A 22,218-nucleotide genomic window follows, 5' to 3' on the forward strand; every position below is an offset into this window, starting at 1 on the left:
ACTTTGAATTTCGATGAATTTTGACGCTATCACAGCGCCACCTGTGGTGACTTTTTGAACTTCCATCCTGAAGTGCTCATCGAGACGAAACCAAAAAGGTAAAATTTAGGTCGCTATGTTAGTTAGAACCGGAGATAGAGGCCGGTCAATGTTCGAACTTTGGCCCCTTATAGCTCGGGTCAGGGGTTATGGATCGACTTAAGGTTTTTTTTGTTTGATAGGTATAATCAACGGCTACAACATACTAAAATTTCAGCCCGATGCACAATGGAATTTTTGAGTTATTTAACCTATAAGATTTAAAAAATTTCTTTTTAATAATAGCGCCCCTAGCGGTGGTTTTATGAACTTGCGATGTATGAAGGGGAAGTGGAATTTCACGAGAGCTTTCCAAAAAGCCCTCACTTTTTAAATTCTGATAATTAGAACCGGAGTTATGGCCATTTTAAGAAAATTTTTTTGGTCCCTTATAGCTCGGGTCAGGGGGGTCGGGGGACCTTAAGTTTGGTATTGATGGAAAGCTCTAAGGCCCAGCTATAACATACTAAAATTTGAGCCCGCTCGATGCCATAGGGGCGGAGGTATTGAGAAAGCAAAAAAAGGGGGGTCTTCAAAATGGCGGAAGGAGGGGTGGGGGGTGGGGGGTCAATGCACCAAGTTGCAATTTTCGCCCGATATATAACCTTTGCCGAAAACCGCAAGTCGATATCTTTTTTAGTTTAGGAGCTATTAAGCTCCAAAGAGCGGCCGGCCGGCCGGGAACGTAAATTAGCCACATATATATTCGTGATCAGGAAGTGGCGAAACACATTTTGGCCAAGTTTGAGGTCGATCGGACGACATGAAATTTTGTTAGGATTATAGTAGGTGAGATTGTTAAGAATCTCACCTAATAGTATTTCTAATCGAAGTTAAATATTTAGATTTAGTACAGGTCTGTACTAAAAAATGAAAAATTGTAATTAAGCCATTTTTCGAAAAAATTATATTTCCTGAAGCGTCAAAAGAAGATTTATGGAAAAAGTACTAATTTATTTATTAAATAGAACGGTTAATAAATGAACATATGTACATAAATTGGGGAAAACCAGGGCAGAGCATTCTCATATATTTTCCGTAAAAAAATGTGGTATATTTTTTCTTAAGTGGTTTTTTAGTTTTGGTATAAAACCAAATGCAATCATTTTAAAACTTTTACCAAATGAAAGAGTATCTAATGTTATTAGCACAAAATTTATAATGATTGCACGAGGATAATAATTCCTAAAACTTTTATGAAAAAAAAACGTAAAATTCGCAATTTTTTGAATTTTTCTGACAAATTTTCTATCTGTAACGGCGTTATCACTCTTGCACGTTAAAATTTTAATGTAATTCACATTAATTGTCGCTTGTGAGCATCTAAATATGTTATTTGTGTCTTTGAATCACTTAATTTTTGGTTTTTTTTATTTATTGATAAAGAAGTGGACTTGGCCTGCAAAAATAAGTTTAAATTTACCTAAAGCATAAATATTTTTCACATTAAAAAATTAAAGAGAAAATCGCATTAATTTTTCACATTAATGCTATAGATCAATTTATATCAAATTTTGCGGGCCAAGTCTACCTTTTTATCAACAAATAGATCAAATTTTGAATATAAAATGATTCAAACACACAAATTACACATTTGGACTCTCACCAGCGACAATTAATGTGAATCATATTAAAATTTTAATGTGCAAGTGTGATAACAGAGTAACACCAGTAAAATTTTAAATTCAATTAAAATATATTCTCTGTATATGTGGCTACCATTTTGTGTTTTATTTATTTTTGTGGGATCTAAAGCTTAAAAATTATAAAGAATTTAAGAAAAATATACCATTTGTGAATTAAAATGCCCGATCCGTTAGTTAATCATCCTAGGGGAAAATAATTAAAACAGTTGTTAATTCAACTTTGTGACTATCTTACCCTTAATAGTCTGATAATTTATCCCCAAAAAGGAAGGTAGTATCATAGTCTTTATCTTTTAAATTTTCTTTTTCATTGCCTTACAAAGAACATGAAAAATTTATCCATCATATAATTTAGAACAGTCATGTACTAAATGATTAATTCCCATGAAGGCTATATTTTTTAATTAATTAATTCCTCCAAATTTAATGTAATATCTCAAGTTAATAAAAAAATTATTGCATTTAGACGATAGAATACGAGTATATCGAGAATTCCCGTTTCAGTAAATCAATTAAGAGCAATAAGCAACTAATACAGCACTACACAACTTGAACTTGAAGCTCTAATTAACGGTCTACCTAGAAAGCTTTTCTAGATCCCAAAAATTAATACAGTTGTTAAATATTTATTTCCATAAAATATTTTATTCCCATTGTGTTCTCTGATTGGGTCAAGCTTTGAAAGCTTTCAAATTCGAGCCAATCAGGGAACGCTATGGAACAAAAAATTTTTATGGGAATAAATATTTAATTGAATTTACAAAATTTAATTGAAATTTCTAATAAAATCACCTATTTCCAACTCTGCACCAAAAATATTAGTAATAATTATCCAAAATGCAAAGAGTACAAAAAATTAGTACACAAAGCTTAGTCAAACAAATATTAGTGTAAAATCTAACACTAAATGTGGAAGTGAATATGAGGAAAAAGGGAAATATAGTGAATAACATCCGGAAAAAGAAAACTTAATTGGAGTGATGTAAGAGTATAAAAATATGTATGTAGCATTTTTTTCGCAAGTTCCATGTACAAGAAATAAAATGTGATAATGTTTTTTAAAGGTCGATGAAGGTACTTGAGGTTTTCTTTCATTTGCAATTTTGCAATCAAGACAGATTTTGCATAATATTCAAAAAAAGGACGATCACAAGACACACAAGGCATTTCTCAATGGTTATGAAACAGTCCAAAAATAATTGAGAGACAAGACAATTTTGATATTTGATGCTGACACAAAGAAAAAACACTGAAGCACGTGCGATGACAAATTATTTACAAACATTTTTATGTTATAATTTTAGTAAAGGATAGCAAAAGCAAACATACCTCTTCCTTGCTCTCCAATTTCTCTTTGATTTGTTGACAGAACACTGGGAGTATTATTGATCGACATTCTTGCAATTTGAATAACTTTGAGTCAATCATATCCTTGATGCACAACATTTTCGACTGTGTCAATCTTCCCGGTGGAATATTTAGTATAATATCCACGATGAATTGACTGACAAGAAACAAATAAATAAATAACAATTATTTCCCTGAGCCATAGGGCTTCGAAAGAAAAATTACCTGAGTCTAATTGGACTGTAGACCTGCATTAAATCCGACACGATGACATGGATGTACTTAAGGGTAGCACCCTGAGAGCGAAGTAAATTATTCGGACATGCTATCAAGTTCTTAAACGACGTCAACAAATCATCCAAACTCTGCTCAAAAAACACCCTATCCTTGTTATCATTCAATTCGGCAAAGAGTATCCTCGATCTTATGATAAACTTCATGATATACTGCAAATTCTTCGTGATCTTGTACAGCAATCCTTCCATTTCCGTCTCAGACGGCGTACAAATTTCCGGCTGCACCACAGCAGGAGTGCTGTTAATTGCATTCTTGATATGTGTCTGTAGTACGTTGATTAATTTGCTAAATTATCCCCGAAAAATTTTAATTTAGATCGAAAAGTCCGATTAACAAAAAAAAACTTTCTTAATAACTCACTCATAGGCCAAAGTTGCAGAGAAACTTTCATTGATGTACAAATCGAGTACAGATTGGAAATGTTGATACTTAATCTCAGATACAATCTCAATTAGACGCAGCAAACATCTAAAAACTAAATCATCGTATTTGGCAGGATCTGAGTTCTGAACCTAAAGCAAAAATTGATTTGATAGAAATTGCATAAATTACAAATTGCAATGCTATGTAATTAAATGCAGCAAATACGTCAATTCTGAGAATGAGAAAGAAAGAACGAAGAGTTCTAACTAACTGCGAAAAGCATGATATCGTAACTTTGTGAAAAAGAACTTTGATGATTTTTAGAAACTATTCACAATAATGTCTAAAATTGTATGGCATTTGCAGATCGGCGTCTTTCATTTTATTTTTGGTCTTCCGGTCCTTAGTGTCGAAATCGGTATTTATAAAAAGCTTTAACCGTTTGAAGCAATTTTTACGGGTAAATTTCCATGGCGGATATTTGTCATAGGTCCACACAAGTAATATTAAGAGATTTGTCGATAAGTCGACTTAATCCTTATGGATCCGTTGCACCCAGGCCCCTATTTAGGCCCATTACGTACTCCATATTTCTACACTTTATCTGAACCCTCAAAGCGGTCTTCCAGCACTATATCTCGGCTTCTGTGTGCCAGTGTACACACACAGTGCTTCTTCTAATTACGGCAAACCTGATTTGAATTTGGATCATTGGCAGTAAATGTGTATTTGTATGGACTGAACTCTTCCTGTCGAAACTCATTTTATTTTTATTTTATTATTTATTTATGTCAAATACTGCTTTTGAGCTAGAGCTCTTCAAAGCAAAATTTAGACATATATAAGTGTACAAAGAATTCAATGTTTGTTTGATAGCGGCCACCGGCGTCTTAGCGTTGGTAATCAACCTCCAGAGTAAAAATTTCTTTGCCAAAATCCCGCATGGAGAACAATAATCAGGGTCAAAATTATACAAAAGATACTGCGTAAATAATATCTCAAAACACAAAAAAAAAACCCTTTTGACTCCAACAAACGCGAGTGCAAGCGTGGGAGTACCAATGACCAATGATACTTTAAAGAATTCAGGATGACGTGATAACTTATTTTCGATTCTATTGACTGTCGATTCTGAAAATTTTAAACGATAGCAGGACTTGCTGTAACTAATATAGAAGTTTATCTTATATTCTTATTCTTTAAAGAATGTCACAATGTATGACCCAAAAATTCGTAAAAATTGACATCCTCTTAATTTAATAGATACAGATTTATTGCTACTAGCGATTCGATAGTATCAAAAAGTTATCATTCCACCCCTGAATTCGGAAATCAAAAATTAACGGGTTTTCGTAGTTTTACACTTTTTTTTTGGCGGGAAGAACATGGTCAATGCTTATTTATTTTATTTATTTTTTTTTTTTTGAAAAAATATTATGCAATGGCAGGAAATATGAAGCTCCTCATATTGTTATATGAAAAAAATTAAAAGAATTTTAAAGTTTCACACGTTTTTTCATATTTAAACCAAGTGTGAATCCGGGGAAAATCGTGAAATCAGATTTTTTTCATACTTTTTTGCAAATGCATATTTTGGGTTGAAAGATAAATTTCAAGATGCTGTAAAAAGTATTTAAAATTAAGCTTTAAAGCACCATTTAGGATTAATGTAACGAGAATTTAATTCTAAAAAGAATAAGCCTAATAAATTCATTTTAATTGATCCATGTGATTTTTGTTATCTTTTCCGCTAATTCAATGAAACCGTAGAACCCTTAAGTTTTACGATTTAAATTTTAATTCAGGCTCCCCTCTTAAGACCGGATTTATAGTCAATTTTATCAAACCCTTCTTAAATATGGAGTAGGCAGAGGTCATTGGGGCGTATAATGTCATATTGCTCCTCAAAACGGTTATCCTTTTCGAAAAAGAAAAATACGTCTTAGACTTCATCAAGGACAAATTAGCACACATAGGGTCCAGAATGCTTTTCATATGATGAGACCAAGGATGAAACAGTTCATTTTTCAATCGATAGAGACAATTTCGGATGCGTTAGAGAGACCTTGGAAATCCTGGTTTGCGGAATCTTTGTTTTTTCCATTTTGTTTTTTACACTTTTGTTTTTCCCATTTTGTTTTTGGAATCTTTGTCTTCGGTAATTTTTGTGTTTTGGAAATTTTGTCTTTGAAAATCTTGTCTTTCATATATTTTAAACAAGTATATTTTATTAAATAAAATAATGATATTGCAATTGTGTTTTCTGAAGTTTTTAGTTTCGTCCTTTGGAACAAAGGGAAATTTTCTGTGTTTTGGGAAGTTATCAGTATCGTCTGTCGGGGCAAAGGGAAATTTTCTGTTTTAGGAAATTTTAAGTTTCGTCCTTTGGGGCAAAGGGAAATTTTCTGTGTTTTGGGAATAGAGTTGGTAAATTTCAAGAAATTTCATGAATTTCCGCCTAAAGTAGGTGGCGACTGCTGTGAAATTTCTGAAATTTTACCATCTCTATTTGGGAAGTTTTTAATTTCGTCCTTTGGGACAAAGGGAAATTTTCTGAGAAAAGGGAAATTTTTGGAAAGTTATAAAATATACTGGTGCAAAATATGTTACAGACAAAATTTACGAAAATTGTACAAGGCGAGATTTCCAGAGACAAATTTTTCAAAAAACAAAAATTACCGAAGGCAAAGATTCCAAAGACAAACTAGGAAAAACAAAATGTAAAAAACAAAATGGAAAAAAACAAAGATACCAGATTCCGGAAATCCTGACGATTCTAAACCGAAAACCGCCAAAAATTCTTGCTTAAATTAAATTCTAATATCCCTTGTTCAAAATTTTTAACAAAAATTGTGTTTCTAGTTAGTTTTCAAATCTTTGACCTTGAGAGGTCAATATCCTGAGCCAGGCTTAACTAATCAAAAGTCGGCGAAATCAATTTGTAGAAAAAGGTGCAAATAAGATTAAGTAAATTTATAGTCAAAACCAGGGGCATGACATTTCCTATATTTCTAGCGAGCCGAAAAAACTTTTAAGTTTATTAGCTGTTTTCTGTCATTGTAGAATGAATTAGCAAAAAATACTAATACAAAATAAAAACCAATTTAATTACGAAGAGGCAACCGAAAACCCTAAATTGGCAACCTACGTAGTTTTGAAGATATCTCGTGAAATGTGTACGAAAACAGGGAAAAATTAACACTAAAACTGGTCGCATTTTCAGACCTATGTCATCCCCTGGCCAAAACATTATCATTCTCAGAATTGAACAGGAATATAATTTAATCGATTGAAATTTGACCTCTTGCTCTTTCAAGCTGAAATCAGATATGACTCTCTCTTTCTGTTAAATTGAAATTGAACTTAGAATTGAAAATGAAATTCAAATTTCAATTTTCATTTGACAGAAAGAGACAATTATATCTGATTTCAATATGAAAGAGAAAAGGTTAAAGTTTCAATCAATTGAATTTCACTAAAAAGGTGTGCCATAAAGTGTAATAAAATTGCAAACTCACCAAAATAGAAAAAAGAGCATCTAGAATATCTTGTAGGAATTTCACAACCTCTTCGGGCTTCACGCCCATTATGGCATTGAGAGAGCTTTCCAGAGCATCGAGATTGGAAGACCAATTGAGAAGCCCAAGGAGAGAAACTAAAATGAAAAAAACAAAGGAAAATACAAGGACTTAAAAGGATAATCCTGAAAGCGAATTTCTTCCTATACCATCCTGAGTCAATTTCGTGCTGCACAAGTTGGTCTCAATGACGAAGAAATCCTTGGACGAGAGACTCAATCCCACCGCAGATGGCTTTGAATTGGGCTCCAGATCAGAGACTTTCGATGGCAACGACAAGTAGCTCAATGGAGCATCTTTGTCGTACTTCTTCTGGTCAATTTTATAAACCAGAAGCTTGTGACTGGTATGATGAAGTGTTGTCCCATCATTTTGCATTAACTTCACGTAAGACAGCGCAAATGGCTTCTCAGCACGATCTTTTGCCTCATTGGAACTTCGATGTTTGAATGTGAATCTCAAGTGGCACTGTTTGAATTCCTCTATCGGCACTTGCACTTTAAATGTCTCATTCCACTTGGGTTTGTCCTCATGGTAGTATATAACAGATTTATATTCACTGGTCATTGCATAGCCAGCTCCCAATGTTATCACGTCCGGCACAACAATTCCCTTTTCATTGCACACACACACCATCACCTCGATATTCTTATCTCCACTCTTCAAACCCTTGGAAAACTCTCCATTCACCAGTGTCAAGTACATATCATTGCGCACATCTCCCGGGAATATCACTTCGGGGAAACCCATTTTCCGCGCTATTGGAACATTTCCATGCACAAGATGAGGATATTCCTCACGGATTTGCTTTGTATCTCCATGGAGTACCTCAACACTAACCGCCAGTTTCGAATCAATCTTCCCTACATCCTTGTTGTTTATCAGTTTCTTGAGTGTCGTGTCCAAATTCTCCTTCTCACAGAGAATAAACGGAAGATCGAGGTTGTTTTTGAAATCTTCCGGTTTCTTAATGATTGGAGTTAAATCAATGGCAGCAACGCCAAAAGGACGTCGCATGGCATCATTGCCAGCAAAATTCAGGCTATTCTGACTATTTTTCTTACTTGATCCGCCCTGAAAGTTAACAATTAGTACATTTTACACAAGTTACTACATCAGAAATACCAAAAAGAGGAATATTAAATTGTACTTCTTAATACCAAGATCGTTCGAAAATTATTAGCGAAGACGCAATCCACTTTCTAATACTTCGATATGGGAATTCCTAAGCACTAAACCAGTTTAATTAAGATATTAAATTAAATAAATTTCTTGGTTAGGAAAATAGAAATATAAAAAAACGAAAAATATTTTAATTTAAATGCTTCAAGGGCTTCAACTATTAGCCAAGACACAATCCACTTTCTAATACTTCGTTATGAGAATGCCTGAGCACTAAGCCAGTCTCAAAAATTGAATTAACATATAAAATAAAATAAATTTCTTCCTTAGGAAAATAGAAATATGAAAAATGTAAAATATTTTAATTTAAATGCTTCAGCTATTAGCCAAGACACAATCCACTTTCTAATACTTCGTTATGCGAATTCCCAAGCATTAAACCAAATCATAAAAACTGAATTAAGATAATAAAATTTAAGTAATAAATTTCTTGCCTAGGAAAATAAAAATATGAAAAATATAAAATATTTTAATTTAAACGCCTCAACTATTAGCCAAGACGCAATCCACTTTCAGGAATTTCTGTATTAATTGAAATTTCTCGCCTTCAAGACTTAGTAGAATAATTATTGTGCTATCTTACAGACTGATTGCTAAATTGTGAGTAAAAAATAAAATTAAATAATTATTTTAGGGGAAATTAATTTAGGGGAACAACTCATTTTTTCTATATTCCTTATGGATTTCACCCATAGCTCTTTTCTGGAAATTTGAGGCATTGGACTAGCTATTAAAATATAATATTATTACTAGCTAAACTCATTTAAAAAACAATGAAAAAAATCTTTGAACGCTAAAATCCCGGAAAGTCCAAAATCCCAAAAGCGAAAACATCGAAAAGACCTAAACTCCGAAGGGGAATTTTTCCGTTTTGGGAAATTATTAGTTTCACTTACTGCAGCAAAGGGATTTTTTTGTATTTTGAAAAAAATAGTGATTTCACTTGCTGAAGCAAAGATTTTTTTTTTGTATTTTGGAAAATTATTAGTTTCATTTGTAGAAGCAAAGGGAAATTTTCTGCGTTTTAGGAAATTATTAAATCTCATTTGCTGGAGCAAAGGGACATTTTCTGTATTTTGGAAAATTTTTAGTTCTTGTCCTAGGTGAAATCCAACCTTGTCAGATAGTGCCTAAATTTTTTTACTTGTGTAAGAATTTTTTGTTTCGGAAAATTATTAGTGTCACTTGCTAGAGCATAGGGAAATTTTCTATTTTTTGCGAAAATATTAGTTTCACTAGCTGGAGCAAAGGGAAATTTTCGTTTTTTTTTATTGAAATTATTAGTTTCATTTGTGAAAAGGAAATTTTGTGTTTTGGGATATGTTAGTTTTATTTGTGGAAGCAAAGGGAAATTTTTTCTTTTTAGGGAAATTATTAGTTTCACTTGTGGAACCAAAAGAAAATTTTTGCGATTAGGGAAATTATTAGTTTCACTTGTGGAAGCAAAAGGATTTTTTTGCTTTTAGACAAATTATTAGTTTCACTTGCTGAAGCAATAGGATATGTCCTGTGTTTTGGGCAATTATTAGTTTCGCTTGTGGAAGCAAAGGGAATTTTTTTCTGTTTAGGGAAATTATTAGTTTCACTTTTTGGAGCAAAAGGAAATGATCTGTGTTTTGGGAAATAATTAGTTTCACTTGTGGAAGCAAAGGGTATTTTTTTCCGTTTAGGGAAATTTTTTGCGATTAGCAAAATTATTAGTTTAACTTGCTGAAGCAAAGGGAAATTTTTGTTTTTTTGGTAAATTATTAGTATCGCTTGTGGGAAAGTGAAGGAAAATTTATGTTTTAACTTTCAAGATAAACAGTCAAGTTCAAGTTAAGCTTCCAAGTGTTTTTTTTTTCAACAAATATTTCATGTGGTATGTGTCTTGGCTAACTCTTTTTATTTCACATTTGACAGCCTCTGTCTCGCAGAGGCATTTGATCATGTTTTCCACAATTTAGATATCCCTATTAGAGCTTAAAGATGGACACTAATAAAGAATTATATATTAGAGCTTAAAGTCAATGCATTTAAAAAAAATGAAAATATTGGCTTATTAGCCAAGACACAATTCTCATATCTATAAAAAAATCACAACATATTTTCGGACTCAAATAAGTCGTGATTTCATAATTTTCCTCTAAGCTTATCATTTCTTGACAAGGATAATCTAAAAATTCGAAAAATTCCATGGAAAAACAATCGTACTTAGCAACTCATACGAGTAACATTTCAGGTGTGTGTCTCGGCTTATCATGTGTCTCAGCTTATAAAAAATCTATTTATAATTTTATCGTTTACGCATTTTTACAATTACGTTAATTGTAAAGATTATACTAGAACAATTCAGTTTATGCAATTACTTGTGAGGACTCAAGATTATTTAATCGATTTATTAGACGGCGACAGTTTGCATTGCATCAACTTACGAGATAAGACACACTCCATTTTCAAGTAAAATAGTGTGATAGTTTTCATATAAAAATAAACTGTCTTTCTAAGTTTCTGATTCTCAGGCTGTACCGTCTAAACCTTCTTCTGTAAAATTAATTCACACAATCGACCAAAGAATATGAAGATTAAAACCCTCTTAGTTCTGTATAAGATTATCTGCAATTTTCCCACAAATAAACAATCTAGACTTTAGACAAAAAATTCATGTTTTTATTTAGAAATCTCAAAAATAAACATCGTGAATAACAAGAACTCAATCATTTCCCAAGAAATATTGTTAAACATTTCCTGTAAATTATAAAATTTACAAGAATTAAATGCGGGTACAATTTCCTACAATTAATTTATCGCGAAATACTTCACTTTTAAAAGTGTTCTCTTTCCACTAGGATGGCCATACATTGGAAATGTTTGCTATTATTGCAATTCTTGTCGGATATAATTAGAATTCATATCAATTCTATGTGTTTTATTTTTAATGTTCCCTCAACTTCTTATCGTATTCGGCACAATTTCTTCCATTTGTGCAAGTAAATAATAATTCTCTTATCTCTGCAATAATGCCTGCCATGTAAAAACCGTATCAGAAAATCGCATCTTTCAAAAGGTAATCTTTTTTTTCTCTATGTGTAGTGGCAAATTATCTAATACAAACATTTAGCACAATTAGGAATCAATTAGTGGTAACCAAAGTTTAGTAGGTAAATGGAAAAAGAGTGAAAAACTCACCTGCAGAACAACACTCGCCACACTGACACGTTTCGGGTCAGGTTCTTTGATATCCATGCCACCAATTCGGATAGCATAGCAAATCAGATACACCTTATTCCTATTCAAATCCTGAGTACTGAGGTCTGTAAAAAGCACCCGATTGTTATCGAATTGATCGATATCTCGGGCTAGGCCCTGCCTGCCCCACTTCACAACATAATTTTCCGTTATGGACTTTTGCTCATCGGCATCGTAAAGTGTTATAAGAAGGTCTGAATCTTCTTGGAACTTGCACACAAATGCATGAACACGCACCAAAAGATTGTGTGAGTGCTTATTCATATTCTTTGACACACGATTCTTGTTGAAAGACGTCTGAAAGTAGCCAGATACACAAAAAGAGAAAAAAAACAAAAGTTGGTCAATTAATTGAGCAAAGAGAGATTTCATTGAGAATGTCCAAAGAAGAAGAGAAAGATCAGGTGTCCTTGTGACAATATTAACGAAAATTAAATTTGTAATGAATCGGGGTGCTAGTCCATTGAACTTTTAGAGGAAACTTACTTTTCAATTGTACATTTGCAAAGTATAATAATTTGTTAAGTCGAATATTTTTAATTTGAAAAATATATATTTTCTTAATATTTTTACTTATTTATTATTAGGCGACATTGTTGACAATCACGCCTACTGATTTCGAACTTTTTTAATTCGAGATTCGCAGAACTCAAGAATACCAAGAAAGTTATCACGAGATCCTGAAATCCCAAAAGGTATTCCTGAATCCCAAGAATACTTAAAAGTATTCACGAATCCCAAGAATATCTTCAAGTCTAACGAATCCCAAGGATCCCAAGAATTCTTTCGAAATAATTTATGAATCCCACAAGAATTCTTCAACTCTTTGCGAATCCCAAAAATACTTTCTAAAGAATTAATGAATCCCAAGAATAATTTCAAGTATTTGCAAATCCCAAAAATTCTTTCGAAATAGTTAGATAAATTCAGGAATTCTTCAAGTGTTTGCGAATACCAAAACCCTTTGAAAAATATTCATGAATCCCAATAATTTTTTAAAACAGTTTGTGAATCCGACAATACAACTTTAAAAGTGTTTGCGAATCCCAAGAATATTTTTAAAAAAAAGTTTGTGAATATCAAGAAAATTTTCAAATATTCACGAATCCCACTTATCCCAAGAATTCTTTCGAAACAATTTATGAATCCCAAAAGAATTCTTCAACTCTTTGCGAATCCTAAAAATACTTTCTAAAGAATTCATGAATCCCAAGAATAATTTGCAAATCCCAAAAATTCTTTCGAAATAATTAGTGAATTCCGGAATTCTTCAAGTGTTTGTGAATCCGACAATACAACTTTAAAAGTGTTTGCGAATCCCAAGAATATTTTTAAAAAAAAGTTTGTGAATATCAAGAAAATTTTCAAATATTCACGAATCCCACTTATCCCAAGAATTCTTTCAAATGAATTCTGAAATCCGAAAATAATTTCAAGTATTAGCGAATCCTAAGAATTCTTTCGAAGCAGTTAGTGAATCTGAGAATACTTTCAAGTGTTTGTGAATTCCAAGAACACTTTTAGAACTGTTCATAGATCTGAATAATGCTTTCAAAAATGTTTGTGAATCAGAACACTTCAAAAGTGTTTGTTAATCCCAAGAATGTTTGGAAAACATTCCGTACATTCTAAAATACTTGCTCAAGTATTTACGAATCCCAAAAATTCTTTCGAAATAATTCTTTAATCCGAAAAATTCTCGAAATGTAATTGCGAATCCCAGGAACACTTGCGAATACTTAAAAGTATTCGAAAATCCGAAGAATATTTTCAAAAATTAGCGGATCCCAAGAATTCTTTTGAAACAGCTAGTAAATCCGAGTATTCTACAAGTGTCTGCGAATCCCAAGAATACTTTCAAAAGAGTTCGTGATTCCCAAATCTTAAAAATATTTTCACGAGTTTGTGAATACCAAGAATATTTTCAAGTATTTACGAATCCCAACAATTCTTTCGAAATAATTCTTAAATCCGAAAATTCTTGAAAAGTGATTGCGAATCCTAGGAACACTTGCGAAACAGTTTCTTTCGAACGATCTTTGCGATCTTGTTCTTGGCGAACAATTCTTTAGAAACAGCTAGTAAATCCAAGTATTCTTCGAGTGTAAGCGAATCCCAAGAATACTTTCAAAAGAAATCGTGAATCCCAAATCCCAAGATTATTTTCGAGAGTTCATGAATACCAAAAATATTTTCAAGTATTCACAAATACCAAGATTTCTTTCGAAACAGTTTTCGCGATATCCAGGGCTCTTCTAATGTTTGCGAATCCCAAAATTACTTTAAAAAGTTTTCATGGATCCCAAAAATTCTATTAAATCAGTTTGTGAATCCAATAACGCGTCCAGTGTTTGTGAATCCCAAGTTTTTTTTTTAAAAAAAACTTTGTGAATTTTAGAATATTTTCAAGTATTGATGAATCCCAAAAATTCCTTCGAAATAATTTGTGAAACAGAAAGTTCTTTAAAACTGATTGCGAATCCTAATGAGAACCGGAGAAAATTTAAAGGTATTTACACATTCGAAGAATATTTTTAAGTGTTAGCGAATCCCAAGAATTGTTTCGAAATAGTTCGTCATGAAATTTCGTAAAATTACTTCCAAATCCCAAAAATATTTTAAAATATTAATGAATCCCACGAATATTTTTAAATAAACGCGAATCCCAAGAATATTTTCAAATAAACGCAAATTCCAAGAGTATTTTCAAATATTCATGAATCCCAAGAATATTTTTAAATAATCTCGAATCCCACGAATATTTTTAAATAATCTCGAATCCCAAGATTATTTAAAAATAAACTCGAATCCCAAGAATATTTTCAAATATTCATGAATCCCACGAATATTTTTAAATAATCGCGAATCCCAAGAATATTTTCAAATAAACGTTAATCCCAAGAGTATTTTCAAATATTCGTGGATCCCAAAAATATTTTCAAATATTCATGAATCCCAAGAATATTTTTAAATGATCGCAAATCCTAAGAATATTTTCAAATATTCGTGAATCCCAAAAATATTTCACGTATATTCACGAATCACAAGAAATCTTTCAAAAAATGTCAATGGAAAATTTTTATGGTTTTCAAAAAAATCCAAACAAATTTAAATTTTGGAATGCACTTTGAAATTTTTTCTAAAATCTATATTTTCCAAATCGTAGCTTATTTTCATTTGAAAAAAAATAATAAAATCATTGGGAGCAATTTTCGTAAAATGGGTTTTTGACAGAATTTTGACAGAATTTTGACGTTTCTATCTGCAACAATGTAGACGATTTCCTTCAAAAAAACAATTTTTGACAAAAATGGATTGACAAGAAAAAATCAACTTTGAATTTAAAACTTGATACTTTGCATCTGTAAATTGCAAAATTAAAGTATTTAAAATTTTCAATGGATGAATAGGACCTTGTGGCTGAAAAGATAAAAAGATTGCAATGAATCAGTTCATGAACTCACCGATGCCATTCGTATTCGCTCAACGGCATTCATGTGGAGCTCATAGAGTTGTGTTGTGGACGTCGAATTAATATCAATAGCACTTCCACTTTCATTGCGAACCACCATGTCCAGCCCCAATAGACTATTTCCCACATCAATCTCCGACGTTGCCATCAATTTCACCTCTTTCATCTCGTCCACTGGCAAATTGCCTGACAATATTTGCGATCGCAGCCTTATCAGTTCCAGCATTTTTTGTCTGATAGGCAGAAAATTTTTGTTGTTTGTCTGCATCAACCCGAAAATAAACCAAATAAGAGAATGGAAGGAGGCAGTTAGAGAGGAAATGTCTCGTGTTTTGAGGTGCGGAAGACACCCAAAAACAACCACACAAAAAAAAATTGGCGTAACAAATTACCAAATAAAACTTCTTAAAGAGATCTCCCCACTCAACAAGAACTGTCGTGATCTCATCCACAATTTCTGATCTCTTGATTACATAGTCATTCTTAGACCTCACACACTCCATCAGCTCAATGTACGTTTTTGGGAATATACCTCTATTCCCACGATTTCTGCGGAAAAAAATACAATTTTACGTGTTTTGAGAAATTAGACAAAAGTGAAAATATTTATTTCTTTGTTCACAACTTTAAGAGTTCAATGATTTCTTCACAAACATTTACATTTACGATGTATTCTGGTGAAATGGACAAAAAAAAGAAGAAAAAAAAAGAAATAGAAAGGAGGAAAAATCTCACGCACTTTTTATTGTATCCATAATACCAGTTGGAACTTTCTTTCAGGATTATCACAGCATCACCAACGTCCAAACTCAGTCTATGTGGCTTGTCTTGGGTAAAACTGTTCTTGGCTGCAAAGAATTTTAAAGAAAATCCCTGAAAAACTGCTCAACATTCACATAAATTAATTAATCTTATGAAATATTTCATTTAATCGATTTAATTTAATCAATTTTGAACAAAAAAGGGTGGCAAGGCGTCCCAGGCTTTGCGAAGTGCTCATACTCATGACTTAGATGCTAGGGTGGAATAACCGACTATCGCCATGTTTAGGAAAAAATTAAATTCATTTAAACATAACTTTTGAATCCTTGTTACAAGATAAGTCAAATTTGACACAAAGTTACTTAGATGTATTGGCTCTAGATACGTGAAAACAATAATCCTAGAACATAACGCTGGACTACTTAAAAAACTGATTTTTATTAATAATGCAAAAATAACCATTTCGTCGCCACTTTTTACCACTTTTCGCCAGTTTTGTAAAATTTGTAACCACTTCTCGCCACCCACTTGAAAAGAACCACACTCGGTTATTTTAGGCAAAGCTATGAAAAGAATACATTCACCATTTCTCTTTCCTTGTGATCACTTTATAATTACTCTCTTTAAATGATTTTTCTTCACTTTTATTTGAGAAATCAAATTATGGGGCTTTTGCAGAAAGTAAACAATGCAGATTTGATAACTGAGAATGTACGAAGTGAAGTTAGCGTCGCCTATTGAAAAGATATCGTCGGTTGCGTCTACCTCTGTCGTATCTGCATTTCTTTTGTGTCAGCATTTCACGCAAGAGGGGACGTCTGTATTGTAGCTTGCACTAAATGCAGATACAAAACAAATGTAGATACAACAGAGCTAGACGCAACCGACGATATGGCGACAGGTGGTAAAATCAATTCCAGAATATTACCACTTCTCGCCATACCTCATTTTTATACAAAAATAATATAAAATGAAATATTAATTGACTAAATACAAATTTTATGTATTCCACAAGTGCAATTAAATATTCAATAGACAAATTATTTACCCAAATAGGTATTTTTGGCCTGATGAAAATTTGACGACACTTAGTACATTTGGTAAGAGATGTTGGATTCGATGCACTTGCTTAAAATATTGCTCTAAAAAGTGATCAAAATCGTGAATCCAAAACGAATAATTATTATTTTTCGATTCTATGCGTAGAAGCAGAAACAATACAAAAAAATTGCGACTAATTTATTTCATAAATTGCGAAAAATAGCGATTTCAATGTAAGTGGCGACAAGTGGGGCACTGGCGAGAACTGGCGATTCCACCCTACTCCTCAAAAGTACTTTCGCATCGTTTACCATTTACCGGTTCTCAACCGATTTAAATCGATTTGTATATCACTCGAAAGATCCCCCAAAATAGTTTCAAGATGTAATAAAATTGATTCTCTCGGACAAAATTTACTTATCAGTGCATAACCGGTTCATTACCGGTTGACAACCGATTTGAACGGATTTATAAATCACTCAAAACATTACCCAAAATAACTTAACTCTTTCGTCTCTTTTGGGACGAGAGTACCCAAAGAAGCATATGCATTTTCTATAAAAAACAATGTTTTTTAATTATTCAGAACTGATAAAAATCCGATTCTTGTGGATGTTTACAAGCTATAAGGATGTCCAAATGTAAGATATTTTTTGTAGGACCTCAATTAATTTTTGAGCTTAGATATTTTTGATTAAAAATTGTGAAATTGGCTTGCAGCATATGCTGCGGTCCGGAAAGAGTTAAGAGTAATATAATAAATATAATTGAATTTCGAATAAAAATTAGTTATCGGTTATGAACCGGTTCATTACCGGTTCAAAACCGATTGGACCGGTTCAGTTTTGTCGGAAATTTCAAGACCTTTCCAAGAGATAAATGCATTCTCTAAAACCTTTTTGGAAGGTGAAAATTTGGGGGGAAGGGAGTGGAAAATCGAGGGATTACATACACTGCTCTCTCCGTGAAGTTCGAAAAGTAAAAGTAAAACTGTAATTTATGTGATTCTTATTTAAGATTAAGATTAAGATTTAAGATTTGTAAGAGGAGGAAATAGAGGAGATTTCTTGAAGGTCTTTACCGTGTTTTGACTGCAACATTCATTGATAGACCGAAAAAATCCATTTCAAAACAGTTTAAGAACAATTTTCACTTTGGTCGAGTTTGTCCAATAAAGTAAATAGGGGAAAGTACTCTCCCTTCTAACGTTCATGCCTTCGAATAATGTGAATTTTTTTTAGTTTTCCTGAGAAACTTACACATTTCTATTAAATATTGGTTGGCTTATAATCAATTGTTGATAATTCCGTGATAATTTAGTGTAAATTGCTTACGAAAAACAAAAAAAAATCACATTATTCGAAGGTATGAAGGTTCGAAGGAAGAGCACTTAACTTCGAATAATGTGAATTTCTTTTACTTTTCCTAAGAGATTTCCACATGATTATCACATAATTATCAATATTTGATAATAAACTAACTAATATTTAATAGAAATATTTAAGTCTCTTGGGAAAACTTAAAGAAAATTCACATTATTTGAAGGTATGATCGTTCGAAGGGAGAGTACTTTCCCCTATGTTTTTTTTTGTAACTGTATGATAAACTTTTATTATCAAGAATTATGTTGACATTTTGGTTCGAAATACCCGAACAAGCGAGAGTCTATTGCATTTATCAATTAAATTTTTATAATTAGAAAATTATACAGAATTTGAAGACCTTTCTAAAAATACCGCAGTTGTCAAAATCGATTAAGCGAATCAGTAGGAAATTAAAAGAGTAACAATAAAATTGAAAAAAATGTTATGACGGCCATTTTGGTTCACGAGACTTTCTGTGCTAGGTATGTCACACACATTGTTAATCCTTTAATACTTCTTCAATTCCTTAGTCATTAGAATTAGTCAATCGGTCAATCCATTTAAGAACTATCAGAAACTTTAAAACACTACTGATCACATAATCCTCCGACAGTCGAATAATAGAAACTCTCTCAAATAGAGCCAAAATAGGTAACGTGTATAGAAGTTCTTCAGCAGCGAAACGAATGAGATTCCAATTAATTTGAATTTTATATTTGAGTTACACTGAATTATTTTTGCACTAAAAAGCACGAGAATTTAATTGATTTCTCACAGAGCAAATCCATATTGAGATTTATGGGTATGGAATGCCTGCATAAATTATCAACATCTCATCGACTTTTCGGAGAAGTGATTTAAATACTTGATTTTTGCGCTACAACACCTTAAATAATGTGCAAAACACTTATATTTTCAGAAGCACAAAGAATCTTTTTATTTCTATTGATATTTTTCCCGAAAAAAAAGACCTCCCAAAAAATAAAGCCACTCTCTTTTGCGCAGCAAGTGTCTTGAATGAGAACCTTTTAGGCAATAAGACATTGAATTTTTTGGGAGATACAAAATCTTATCCCTGGTCGGGTTCTTTTAGAAGCGCCTCTCTCAATTGAAATTTTTCTATTGACATCGACAAACTCAAACATAGTGATTGTACGTGCTGTGCACGATGCATTGTTGAATATTTTTCTAGGAATACCTGTCATCAGTCAACAGGTAGAATATCACAATTGTGGAAACACGTAAAAAAAGATATTTTGCTCCATCCCCGACATAAAATTAAATAAAAAAATAAAAAATAGAGGAGAAACAGAAAGAGGCTGTATTTGTTACTTCAATTGTGGTAGAAAAATTCTACAAATTGCAACAATATTCTGGTGCACATTAACCCAATTAAAAACAGAGTCCTCATTCTCATAAAACTCTTAGTGCATTCACTATTTCAAACACTCACATTGATGGACTTTCTGTTATGCAATCTTGAATTGGTCTTCTATATTGCTGGAAAAAGAGTCTATATGTTCATAGATAATACACAAGCCCAACAAGGCACATTCTTAAAAGAATATAATCTGTTCATACAGAGAATGTATGATGGAGTACGTTTGTGACTAATCAATGGCATTTACGATAATTATACGTTGATGACCCTGATGTGACATCACAAGCAACATATATATTTTTTTTAATTCACTTCACATCTTTTTCAACCATACCAAGACTTGCAATCAACTGAACTCTTGGCCAGATATCCCACTATCAATTGACAAAGAATCCCTCGAAAAAAAATAGAGACACTGAGAAAAAAAACCACTGCGAATATTGAACCTCACAGGGAAAACTCCAAAATGCTTCTGAGCAAAAAAAAACAGCCACTGAACATTAAATCAAACATTCATGATGATCCGATAAAATCACATGTGAAACTAACGAAAAAGGCAGCAGAGTGGAACAGAAATTTTGCAGATGCTCCCCCACTTTGGACCACCCACGTCATATTGAGTGCTCCCTATTTGAAAAAATATATATATTACTGCTAAACTAGGTTACTAGAGCTGATAATCAACTCCAATTTTAATACTATATCACACTTCCCCTATAGCTTAAATTGTGACTAAAATGAAGTGAAATGCAAATAGTACAAAAGCTGAAAGACTGCGTCGAAGACTCGTCAGTTAGTTTAAAATGTAGCAACATTTATAATACATTTAAATAAATAGGTATCAAAGCATAGAAAAATAATTTATTATTACTAAACTTTCTTCTATGCATACCATACGTCCACCGCTAGCTTACTGGCCTTAAGCAAATTGAAAGAAAGCTTGAAGACCGAAAGAAATTACACAGTGTCCCGCATTGAGAGAAATCCGAAAAAGTTAAAATAACATTCCGGAAATGTTACTTTTACCCTGCAGTATTGATCCAAAATCGGTGTAAATATTACACTTTTTAGGTGTATTGAGGGTTAAAGTTACCCTTTTTCATGGTTTTTGGTTAATTTAGAATTAGGACTATTGTCATACCGATACATAAAAATGCATTCAAACTAATATCGTGTAATCTGATAATTTTTTTGTGTACATCAAAAGTGTAAATTGAATTTCTAATTTTCAAAATATAAATAATTTTATCAACATCATATTATTCATTATTTATTATTCAGCGGATTCCGAGTCTGTATGACTTTTCTAATTCAAACTAAATCGTGTAATCTAATACGTAGGTTTTTTGTGTAAAATCAAAGTGTAAAGTGAACTTGTGACGAAATATGACTGATTTTATCAAGATCATATTTTTCATTATTTATTATTCAGACATTTCCGGGTCTCTATGACTTGTAAATCAAAATGATATTGTGTAATCTAAAAGATTTTTTGTGTAAAAGTGTAAACTGTCTTTTGAAATATGACTAATTTTATCAAAGTCATATTACTTATTATTCATTATTAAGCAACTTCTAAGCATCTATGACTTTTCTAAATCATATGTAATGCTATGTATTTAATTTTTGATTAGGAGGAACAAACATAAATAAAACAAAAAATAATCTGTAAAAAAATGTGTAAAATATTTCATATTAAACTCGTTTATCTTTCGGAATTACCTAAAGTGATGGTACTTATGACAGTTTTAAGCTCTACTTAAATGCATTGCTTTTCGTAAAATATATTTTTCATTCACTATTTTTGTTGTAAACTATTTGACTAAATCTAGACGCATTTTAGTGTAAATTATAGTGCATTAAATTTTATTTTATTGTGCTTTTGTGTTAAAATCTAAAAAAAAAACTTATAAATTTCTTTTTATTATCAGTAAGAAGGGATTGCAAGTTATTTTAAAATCTGATAAAGAATATCTCTTTACATATATTTTTCCCAACTTCCTGTACTTCTCAAAGATTATCTAAATAATTTCAAGACTTTAAAAACACTTTTTTACAGTCACCCATAAATCCGAAAATTGCCAACGACTCACTTAAAAGCAAATTTACCATTACAATACTCGTTTCTTTCACCGGAAGAGTTGTACCCTTGCAAGGGCACAAGCATTAGACTGTCATAAAGATTAAAAGTTTGATAAACAAGCAGAAGATCGGAAACATTCACAAAACTACTTCCTTTACGCCCTTTTTACCAGAAGAAAGAAATTCAAAAGTAATAAAATTCATAAAGCAATAACCAGACAAAAAAAAATGTTGTACTACTTTTTGTACAACAAAATCAAACATATTTCGCGTGGTTAAGCAAAAACTTTGCTCGAGCATCGACCTAAGCGAGATTAAATGGCAAAATGACTGTATTATCACAAGAGAATGAGCTTCCTTCCTGCTTTCCAATTGAAATTGAACGAGTCTGTGACCA

At 32.1% G+C, this 22,218-nt stretch overlaps 1 protein-coding gene across 3 annotated transcripts in view; it reads right to left on the reverse strand.

Annotated features, from left to right (window-relative positions):
* Positions 1–22,218, reverse strand: part of LOC129798623 (dedicator of cytokinesis protein 1) — a 61,751-nt gene that overhangs the window by 18,631 nt on the left and 20,902 nt on the right. For all 3 annotated transcript variants that reach the window (XM_055841859.1, XM_055841860.1, XM_055841861.1), the window contains exons 2-10: positions 15,931–16,039; positions 15,584–15,740; positions 15,184–15,453; positions 11,660–12,016; positions 7,459–8,383; positions 7,250–7,386; positions 3,729–3,880; positions 3,297–3,653; positions 3,054–3,228 (exon numbers count right to left, since the gene is read on the reverse strand). In XM_055841859.1, coding sequence (XP_055697834.1) covers positions 3,054–3,228; positions 3,297–3,653; positions 3,729–3,880; positions 7,250–7,386; positions 7,459–8,383; positions 11,660–12,016; positions 15,184–15,453; positions 15,584–15,740; positions 15,931–16,039 — 2,639 coding nt within the window. The remainder of the gene's footprint in view (positions 1–3,053; positions 3,229–3,296; positions 3,654–3,728; positions 3,881–7,249; positions 7,387–7,458; positions 8,384–11,659; positions 12,017–15,183; positions 15,454–15,583; positions 15,741–15,930; positions 16,040–22,218) is intronic.

Source organism: Phlebotomus papatasi, chromosome 1, assembly GCF_024763615.1.
Source record: "Phlebotomus papatasi isolate M1 chromosome 1, Ppap_2.1, whole genome shotgun sequence".
NCBI classification, from domain to species: Eukaryota; Metazoa; Arthropoda; class Insecta; order Diptera; family Psychodidae; genus Phlebotomus; species Phlebotomus papatasi.